The 10,810-nt window shown below is 37.8% G+C and overlaps 1 protein-coding gene across 4 annotated transcripts; it reads left to right on the top strand.

Moving 5' to 3' along the window:
- The first annotated feature begins 4,321 nt into the window (after nt 1-4,321).
- Nucleotides 4,322-10,376, top strand: ITM2A (integral membrane protein 2A). 4 transcript variants are annotated; one of them, XM_015251199.3, is made up of 7 exons: nt 4,457-4,703; nt 5,044-5,139; nt 8,080-8,211; nt 8,493-8,690; nt 8,928-9,038; nt 9,291-9,441; nt 9,591-10,376. In XM_015251199.3, the coding sequence occupies exons 1-7, from the start codon at nt 4,593-4,595 to the stop codon at nt 9,677-9,679; spliced, it is 888 nt and encodes a 295-aa protein (XP_015106685.1). In that variant the 5' UTR covers nt 4,457-4,592; the 3' UTR covers nt 9,680-10,376. The 4 variants fall into 4 exon arrangements, with proteins under 4 accessions (XP_006218353.1, XP_015106685.1, XP_031527429.1 ...); XM_006218291.4 differs by lacking the exon at nt 5,044-5,139 and having other exon boundaries at nt 4,322-4,703; XM_031671569.2 differs by lacking the exon at nt 5,044-5,139 and having other exon boundaries at nt 4,457-4,664.
- Nucleotides 10,377-10,810: the final 434 nt, after the last annotated feature.

The raw sequence follows: 10,810 nt of genomic DNA, 5'->3' as shown, positions 1-10,810 counted from the left end.
CTATAAAGTCACAAAGACATATTAGTATCACTTAATAATACATTATGGAGCAACTGAATCAACCAGATATTCTAAAAAGCAGTCCTAGGGCTAAACTCGAGCTTCTCCCTTGTATCATTCAGGACTGGAACTTCTTTAAAGGTTGACCAGATAAAACATGTTCATATATTAATTCATAACTCTTTTTTAAGAAATTTCCCAGGTAGTCTACAAAAAGGTAAGAATTTTTACACAATTTAGAGAAGGTGCATTGAAAATGTAGATTTTTCAGTTGTCTTAAAAGACAAAGAAAGAAAAGTGACTTTTGTAAATGAGGGTGGGGTACAACTTCCCATTAACCTCAAAAATATGACTATATCATTGTGAAGAGATGATGAAATTTATTATTATATTTAAGAAAACATTGCATCCTCCTGTTGTTATAACTTATTAGCCTAAAAAGAAAACCTTAAATGGAGTAAACAAACAAAAGTCTACTCCAGAAAGTGAGAGTCCTGTATTACTTTGTGTGAAGAGCCCTAGCTATACTTCCCAAGCTGAGCTTGCAGGAATATAGTGCACCTAGAGAATGGCCTGGCTCATTAAAGATTTAAATCAAATTTCTGGAGTTATACCCGGAAGCAGATGGTTGACCAGCTCTCTTTGTAGCTGTTTCTTTGCTGACAAAAGCAACTGCACAACTTAGGAGAAATATGCTTTAAAATGAGTAACCTATAGCCATGCACCCATGGCCAGCAAAGATGTACAAGGGTTTCAAAAGTCTTCAGTCCTGAATTAAATCCTAGGCAGGAATCTCTGTTTACAATATGGGGAGGGGATTAGTGCTTCATTTCCCTAGAGAATATGCTAATTTTTTTCCAGTGTTTTCAAGCCAGCTCCCTTCTTGATTTTCCCATTTATTTTAGTGGCAGTTAGACAAGATAGAGGTTAAGAATATAAACACAGGAATCAGACCACCTGGGTTAGAAACTGACCTTGGGCAAGTCAACTAACCTCTTGGAAATTCAGTTTCTTCATCAGTGAAGTGGGGAACATGCTATTACCTAACAGCATTGTGGTAAAGATTAAATGACATAATCAATTTAATGGGCTTATCACAGAAATCCAGCATTTGATATGTTCAACAAATGTTTAATATTGTTATCAAAGGCACCATTATCTTCCAAATCTTTGATTCCCAATCATCTAAAACAGAATTATTTTTTCTATTTTATCTCTCTCTTGTGATTTATTCCAGCACCAGACTTTGTAATGTATGGCTCATAAACATCTATGAAAATTGTCCCTTTATTTTCAGTATTTTAGTTATTAATGTATTCTGCCACTTCTCACCTGGAATATGAGACTGTCTCCTAACTCATTTCCCAATACATCTTGCTATCAGATTAATTTTCCAAAATGGAATGCTGGGTGTGAGGAAATTGCAGGTTAGCCAGGAATTTACACATTTCTAGTAGCACTAGCTATGGGTGGAACTGCTCTGCTGGACTGCAGAATGCTGTATCCTACTCCACGCACAGGACCAGCGTTCTTACTACAAAAACTGGAGAGCTCATAATAAATATCATTGCCATGGGTGCAGCAGTGATATGCTTTACAAGGGCAAAATTGTATCTATTTGGTTACCACTGTATTCCCATAGTTGATCTCATCACAAGGCAGTAGACCTTCGGTAAATATTTGATATTTAATAAATGAGTTAATTAAATCGTATCACATATGCCATGAGTTTTGAGAACTTTCAAATCATTCAAAGGGAATTGACATCATTGCTTGACATTCAATTGTTTACCATGTTCCATTCAGCTCAAGTTGTGATAATTTAGTCAGCACCTGGCATGTGAGAACAGGGAAGTCATATGGTGTGGATTCTGACATAATTAACAATGTGAGCTGGAATCGTCATGGCAGCCAGATCCCCACAGTTTTCAAGGACAAGAAAGTGAAAGAAATTGACTCTAAAAAATAAGAAACAGTTTCTGGAAAGGAGTAAGTACAAGAAAAAGCTTAACCAATGACAACCATTTTTTTTAGTAGATGAAATACATTTACTACTGTTTGCAAGTAGCAGGTTATATTTTGAAATTCAAAAAACATGCAAGAATTATTTGCCCTTCAGAAACGGACATTAACAATGGGTGGTGGTGTTGCTATTCTATGACTCTAACACAAGCATTACTTATTTATATTGAGAAGATAATAACAGTGTCTGCTAACTTGAAACCAGGCCTACATCACTTATGTCTAAGGGCAAAGGTCCTTAGAGATGTATGAGTGGCATTCCTAAAAGAGGGCATGGCATTAACAAACAAAAGATGGCCAATGTTTTCAAAGTTCAACAGAGAAGTTAGATGCTGATTTACATGACTTTATTCTTAGAAGTCTGGCCTTTTCCAAAATGATCTGTACTCAGACACTGTGGGGTCTTAAGCAGCTGTAGAAGTTAAAAAAATGTTGAAGGATAAAAAATAGATGATCATTATAACTTTGAAACATGGTTATGTTACATACTAAAATAACCATCCGTTTAATTCTTCTATCCTTTCCATAATTTAAAATATCTTTCCTCCTGCATTATCCTAAATGATACAGCAGTAGAATGAAAATATTGCACCACTCTACTGAGGAGAAAATGAGGCCCATGGAGATGTGGAGACTTGCTCAATGTCACAAACCCAACAATTAATCATATACTCCATTGATTATTATTAGAGTTTGGGTTTATTCATTTGAAAAATAGAAACACCCTTGCCCCTTCTACATGACCACATTTCAGGGAACATACACTAAAATACTGCATCACTATCCCACCCAGCACCTTGCACTTGGTAGGTAAACATGGAGGAGCAACCATTGGTTCAACCATCTGTGTGGTATGGATCACAGGGCCAGACGAGCACAGACCCTAGGCTGAGTTGTCAAAAGGTGATGTCAAACAGAAAATGACTGAATAGAGAAATATCCTAGGAAGTTGAGATATCCTCAGCCTACACTAAAGGTTGCCTTTTGAGTGTTAAATTATAATGGTCACACTTGAGTAAAGAATAAATAAAAGAACATAAGATGCCAGTATTTCTAAGCTAATTCAAACATCTTGCCCTGTGTAAGGCACAGGCTTTGCACTGTTCCCCTCCATCTACCTTCCCATCTGCAGCCTATCCAAGAAAATGAAGGCTGTTTTCACAAAGCTCCCTCAGTGGAGCCAGGCTATGGGCTTCAGAATCAAGGAAACCTCAGTGGGAAAAACTCCAACCTGGAATTTCTTGGACAGAGGGGTGGTGACTCTCAACATATTCAAGTCATTTTAATAAGTATATGAGCAGATGGAGGATTCTCTAGCACAAGCTGAATTTTTCTTTGGTGTTATTACTTTCACAAAACAGACCCCTCTACTGTCTTTAATAGCAGGACTATTTATATACCCTTTAGGACTGCCACCCCCAGTCACCAACTTTAGCATGAATTCATATGGTGAGGTTCTTTATTAGTGTCACCAATGAGGGAGAACTGACTGTTAAGAAACAGCATGATTACACTGGCTGTATATGTAAAAGTTCCCATAATGATTTCTAATTCAGCCCCTTTGAGATTTTTTTTTCCCAGTAGAGCTGGGTTAGCATCTCACTAAATTTTCTATCTTCCACCCACAATTCCACCTCCCTAAACACATAGGTACACACACGTCCCTGCTTTTCTCCCTGCAGATTTCACAGCTGGTGGCTAAAGAGAAATAAGCTCAGGGCTGAAACCTTAGTCTGGTTTCCCTGACCTGAGAGAGTGAAAGTTCTGGATTATTTCGGGGATTTTCTACAAGCTTTTGACACGCCTCTGCGTCTCGTCATGTCCTACCTGCAAAATGGGGAGTGGAGGAGGCAGGCACCCTATATTTCTGATTTAGCACTGCTCTAGGTTGGGAAATTAAAAAGACAAAACAAACAAATGTCAAGGAATGAAAAGAAAAACGTGTTGAGAGAGCAAACCAAGCAACTATAAACGTGCTTCTGAGTGTTCTTTAAAGGGAAGGTATTATTGTAAACGTACAGAACAGCCCTGGAACTGTGCTTTAGGGCCCTGGGTGGGTGCAGAGAGGAGGAAGTTTGAACTGGTGCCAAGTTACAGTTCCCTGCCCCGCGGGAGTCCAGGTCCAAGTTTGGGAAAACAGAATCAGGGTCAGGGGCTATTGTGGCCTGGACAGAGGCAGAAAGACACGACACGGCAGGCTTCCTTCCTATCTTGCTCTTATCTGGGAGAGCAGAGAACTGGTGGGAGCACGCCTGGAGTGCAGGTGAGGCTTCTGAGTCCGGCCCTCAGCTCTACCCCGCCTCCTCTTCTCTCACTGGCAACCCCCACCCCCATTCCAGCACTTGGGCCCCCTCTTGCTCCTCCTTCGGCCCCTCCCTGGGCCCGCCCACGGTATCCCACCCAGCTTGGGGCTGCGTCATAAGTATCCCCAGACCTGAGTTTGCAGTAGTGTAAGGCAAGCGGGGGAGAAAGAAGGTGCTGCTAGGGCTAGCGCGATCCTCTCCTCTTCCAACCTGCAGCCCAGGACACTGATTCGAGCCGCGCCTTACCGCGCAGCCCGAAGATTCACCATGGTGAAAATCGCCTTCAATACACCCACGGCGGTGCAAAAAGAGGAGGCTCAGCAAGACGTGGAGGCCCTCGTAAGCCGTACAGTCCGAGCTAAGATCTTGACCGGCAAGGTAGCGGTCCCCACTTCACCCCCGACTGCCTGCCAGGGTCGGGAAGGTGGGGAGAGGAAGGTTGGCGGGGAGGGAGAGGGGTAGGTGGTTGAGGACAAAAAGTAAACTGCTCCGGAGCTCCTGTGTTCCCAAGCAGTCCTCTCTGCACTGCCCATTGGGTTTGCCCAGTAGCCCCCATTCTGTCTATTCGCGCCACGTTCCGCTTGCTGTGCCCCACGCCCCTTGGCATCTCCGCGCGTAGCGCCACGTTCCGTCTGTCCCAGCCCACTCTCTACATCGCAGAGGGATGTTGGAGGGAGTTTGAGGAGAACCCCTGGGACACGAAGTCACCTTCTCCTAGGGAACATGTGGGTGGCTGGGGATCAACGAGAGTCACACCACCCAGTCAGCTCCGGGGGCGTCCACAGCCTCCACAGGGGAGGAGAGGAATCGCAGGGTGAGCAAGAACACGAGTTTTAATTATTTTTACTTTTGACGTATATAAAGTTCGATAAATCTAAGTCTTTCTAGGATTGCTGAGTGTTTGCAGAGGTGGGACGGGGACAAGGGGCAGCTCTGACCCTGACCGGTATAGGTTGGGGCAAGTATATGTATGCCTGCCTGTGCATATTTTCAGTTTCTCCCTGGAGGAGATAAGAGGGGTTAAGCATTCGGTAAAGGAGTTGTCAAAACTGAAGTTGGTCTTAATTAGAATTTGAAATGTTCACTGTGCTCTCTTATGCAAGAGCCTTGCATGTTTTCGGAGTGGCATTTCCTAAAGAAAACACTCATCTTTCGCAGAAAGAAATTTTGAGGGTTTTTGCTCAATATCCTTTGAGCGATATACTCTCTACCCACCCTCCCCCATGGAAAGATCTTAAGGAGGTCCGACCTTGTGATTTAATCTAGCATTGCCAGCAACTAGGGGAGTTTCCCCCCTAAAAATGTTACCAGTTGTTTATTCAGTTCAACTTCCTTTAAATGTCTATCTAACATGTTTTCAGCGTTTGTAAACTACTCCACGTTTTCCTCATTTAAATCTCAATGTTATAAGACACAATCATATTTTTCTTCTTGTTCTGCAAAATCTATGCAGTGTTGAAGTTTGCAGATCTGTCCTAACTTGTCTTGTTCTCTCTATAAAGTTTAAACTTTTGTTTTCAGAGTGGAAATTTGGAAAGATCATTGAGTGAAATGAGAATCCATGTAGTAAAACTGATTATGTGCACAATTTGAAATGCTAATGTGTTTTGCAGAATTTTTATCACAGAAACTTTAAATAGTTAACCAAGCAATCAAACTAGCTTTTGTGTATTACACATTTCGTAATTTGAAAGTAACCCCTTGCACTGTTGAGGTTTTGATTAAATGACAGAAGGTCAAATATGTAATTGTCCCACTTACTTTGTAAGGGAAATATGGCCAGATTTTTGGGGGAGGTCTAATTAGATGCCAGTAGTTAAATACAGCCAGATAGTAATCCTTTTTTTTTCCCTTTCTACCACAGACTTCATGATTTGTAGTTGAATTCAGTTAATATGCAAGCAATACTTATGCCAGGCCTGTGGTGTGATGAGGAATAAACAAGAATGAGCATATGCAGTATGATTATATTTCTCTGTTAAGTGTTTGAGAAGTTTCCACAGGACCCTGACCTGGCCACTGTAAGACATTGACTCAATAATATTTGGCATATTATATTGTGATATATTGATTAGCTTATCAGAAATTGAGCACAACAGAATAGTATGTCAGAGGTTGTGTACAGTGACTTTAAATACAGTTCAGAGGGAAGTGAGCTATGATAAGTGACAGCCCCTACCACACTGAAGTCCAGTAAATTTAAATGAAAAAAAATCCTTATTTCTAATCCAATCATCCATCCATGAGTACTTAGTTTTCATACCTTGCTTACTATGGTGGGAAATTTTATGAAATTGACACTCTAATACTTAGACCTTGCTTAATAATAAAATCCCTGAAATATTGGAAGGAGAAATGAAATTGCAGTGCAGATTGCTTTTCTCACATCTCAGTGACAAGAAAAAAAATTCATCTTTTTGAGATTTTTGAATAAGTCATTTTGTAACTTATAGGGAAGTCACTTCATTTTTCCGGACCATTTTATCATCTAAAATATAATTTCTTAGCCTCTAGCTCTAGATTACAGTGATTCATAATCATACTTTATAGCCTGTGTAGTGTTAAAGTTAAAAAATGTAGCTAAGAAAATTTGAATACTAAATTTCTTTGAATTTTAAAGAAAAATCATTTTTGAGAAGCCATTTATGAAATGATTGCCTCTCCTTAGAATCCATGTATTTGTTTTCACCAAATTAATTGACGTTTAATTTGATCCCATAAGCATTATAGTAGTTGTCATAGAAAAGATCTAGTGGCCTGAAAGACTAAAACAATTCTATTTACATAGCAGTCTGAATGGTTTACTCTCTGATTAACAAAGAAAGACTAGATTTGTGGACTTCGTTTATTTTACCCTTCTGTACTAATGCTGCTTATGCCATGTTGTGACATACAAGAATGGGATTGGGGGGCCCCTTGGTCCACTGCTCTGGGAAGAGTACAGAGCTAATCAGTTACTTGTTTGTTTTGGATCTTTCTTGTTCCAGTTACTAAAAAAATTAAGGATTTAAGAGAATTTTATAGTCACTATCACACACACAGCTTTTGTGCCTAGCTATCGCAAATGCTGTTCTTTAAAATCTAGTGTTTTGTCTAGAACTTAGAAAACATTATTTCACTAAAGAAATACACAGCCATAGAACATGGGGTGACATTAGGAAGCCTAATTACTCATTGAAATTAAGAGCATTGTGAATTATATCTCATCTTTAATATTTTAATTTCTAAAATAGGAGGAAATGGTATATACCTACTTTATAGAACTCCTTCTTATAAAACTTAATTTTCAAAAAACACCTTTTCAAAAATAGTTAATAAACCAAAGGGTATTAATTCACCTTTAAGTTGGCAAACAAGTTGATTTACAAAAAATACTAAAGAAACATAATTGTATTCTAGAATGTTAGTGATTATATCATTGCACAATCCAAAAACTAATTAACAGCTTCCATTTATTTAAGGAGGATAACTTATTGCATAAGTGAATTGTTATTTTCAGCTGATTTTATAAGCATGGACTTTGAAATAACTTTATATCTATATTTGGATTTGAAAATGCTAGAAAAAAATTATAAATTGGATATTTTCACATCTATTAAATATCAGAAAGTTCTTGAAATGATTTTAGGCTAGGATGACAACATCATTTTAAAATATCTTGGGTTTCAAGGGAGGTAAATGGTGCACAGAAGCAACAATGTGTCTAAAATTGCAATTTTTTTTTTTGCTTTTGGTTTTACTTTTTAATAAATAGGAACTTCGAGTTGCCACCAAGGAAAATGAGGGCTCCTCTGGGAGATGCATGCTTACTCTCTTAGGCCTTTCATTCATCTTGGCAGGACTTATTGTTGGTGGAGCCTGCATTTACAAGTACTTCATGCCCAAGGTAATAATAATTAAAATTCCTATCATTTGGGTTACTAGCTGCTATACATTTAGTGGCAACTTAAAAATAATTCTGTGGTGTTCACCAAAGAAATGAAGATTTAGGAAAAGTTTCAAATCACCTTTCAGCTTATAAAACGGATTTGTCTTTATGGTGATAACTGTAATCACCAATCCTCAGCTTGACAAATAGTACAATGAATTGACATGAGTATGAGAAATGATTCAAATGTTATGGTAGTAAGTATTAGAAAGTTTTGATTCTCCTTTTTTGTCTTTTAGAGTACCATCTACCGTGGAGAGATGTGCTTCTTTGATTCTGAGGACCCTACAAATTCCCTTCAAGGAGAAGAGCCCTACTTCCTACCTGTGACAGAAGAGGCTGACATTCGTGAGGATGACAACATCGCAATCATTGATGTTCCTGTCCCCAGTTTCTCTGATAGTGACCCTGCAGCAATTATACATGACTTTGAAAAGGTGAGTCTCTCATTCTCATAGGTATTCTTGAAATTTCTTTTTTCCTTAGTTTATTGGTATGTATTAAATCTGTTTATAAATGTACAACTTTTTGCAGCAAAGCTTCTTTCATTCTTTTCCTTTGAATATACATTAGTTGATTTTGAAAGGTTGTAGCTGCTTGTTCCAACAGTAGTTGGAAAATCTGCAGCATTGATACTCTCTATATCACACCTAACTTTTTCCCCTCCCCAACAGGGCATGACTGCTTACCTAGACTTGCTGCTGGGGAACTGCTATCTGATGCCCCTCAATACCTCCATTGTTATGACTCCAAAGAATCTGGTGGAGCTCTTTGGCAAATTGGCAGTATGTATTTTGGATGTCAAACTTTTACATAAGCATTTCCAAATAATATTGCTTCCTCATTTTAAAAATTAATTATTTGAGCCAAAATATTCCATTTTACTGAAATAATTTTCAAATAAAAAGTATGCTGTGAATCTAAAACTGTTCCAAAAATAAAGCCTTTTTTTTAAAAAAAAAAGGTTTATCTACTATAGGTGAGTATTTAATAGTGTTTTTAAGAATTTCTCATTTCAATCTTTTAAAAAAAATTAGAGTGGCAAATACCTGCCTCACACTTATGTGGTTCATGAAGACCTGGTTGCTGTGGAAGAGGTTCGTGATGTTAGTAACCTTGGCATCTTTATTTACCAACTTTGCAACAACCGCAAGTCCTTCCGCCTTCGTAGAAGAGACCTTTTGCTGGGTAGGTAATGTATACCTTCCTTCACCCTGTGTTACTGAGACAGTGAAGGAGAGTATGGGTGGAGTATGGGAAAAACTAGAGAGCAAATCTAGATATATTTTCATTTACACAAAAATGAAAAAGCCACTTTTTTGTACATTTCCTTACAGGTTTCAACAAACGTGCCATTGATAAGTGTTGGAAGATTAGACACTTCCCCAACGAATTCATTGTTGAGACCAAGATCTGTCAAGAATGAGAGACAACAGAAAAAGAGTACACTTAGTAATAGGAAGTCAGAGATTAACAATATGACTTCAACATTAAAGTGTGTGGGATATTCAAGATATATTTACTCATACATTTACTCTATGGCTTATACTAAAAAAAAGGGAAAAAAACTACTAACCACTGCAAGCTTATGTCAATTTTTAATTTAATTGGCAGTGCTTGCTGTTTGAAACTGAAATTAAATAATTCTTATGTTTTTTTGAATTTATAAAGTTTAGATTTCTGAAAGCAGCATCAGCTAACATCCTGACAATGTATTGCATCCTTTCTGTTTGTGTGTGTGTGTGTGTGTGTGTGTGTGTGTGTTTAAAGCAAGCTTTTCAGTCATACAATAGAACATGTTTTAAGTTTAAAATATTTAAAATTCTTTTTGTCCTTTTTGTGTGAAGCATGTCAAATCTCTTAACATTGTTAAGTTTCATTTTCTTTTTTATTTTTGAAAATTTCCTGAATTTAGAAATTACATCTTTGCATTTCTGTTAGGTGCTCTGTGATAAATCAAACTTGTATGTGAAAAAATCTTTCAAAAGAAGTCATTTTCACTAATGCAGTGATTCTTTCTCGCTGATAACTGTATTGTGAAATCCACAAAACTGTAAGTATTGAATGCTATGAGGAATTTAGGTTGTGTGAATTCTACAACTCTATAATAAATTTTACCATATTCAACCACTGTTTCTCATTTGAGGGATACTTAATATGAACAATTACCACTACTTATTTCACTTTGGCATACCTGCAATAGATCTAAAATTATGAACTTAGCTTTGCCCTTACTCCCATGTCTACACATTTATATTTTATAATCTCATATTTTACTCTTCTTTTGATATTATATCAATTAATATTTTATAGACACCCCATAATTAGCTTGCATGTAAATTCAACTATGTGTTAAGAGCCTTCAGGCCCATAGCAATTTCAAACCTTTAATGTGCTGCTTTTTTCACAAAAATTTAAGCAACCATATACAACTACAATACTTCACTAAGAACTAACCTTGGATAAGAGGTTGATGACTTTTAATAACTTCACACCATATGATCTCTAGTCACTTATCTAAGAGTATAAACTTCCTACAAAGGGGGAAGTACTTTAG

The sequence above is a fragment of the Vicugna pacos genome, chromosome X, assembly GCF_048564905.1.
Source record: "Vicugna pacos chromosome X, VicPac4, whole genome shotgun sequence".
NCBI lineage: Eukaryota > Metazoa > Chordata > Mammalia > Artiodactyla > Camelidae > Vicugna > Vicugna pacos.
The sequence above is the reverse complement of the archived record's forward strand: the minus strand, read 5'-3'. Positions and strand labels throughout refer to the sequence as shown.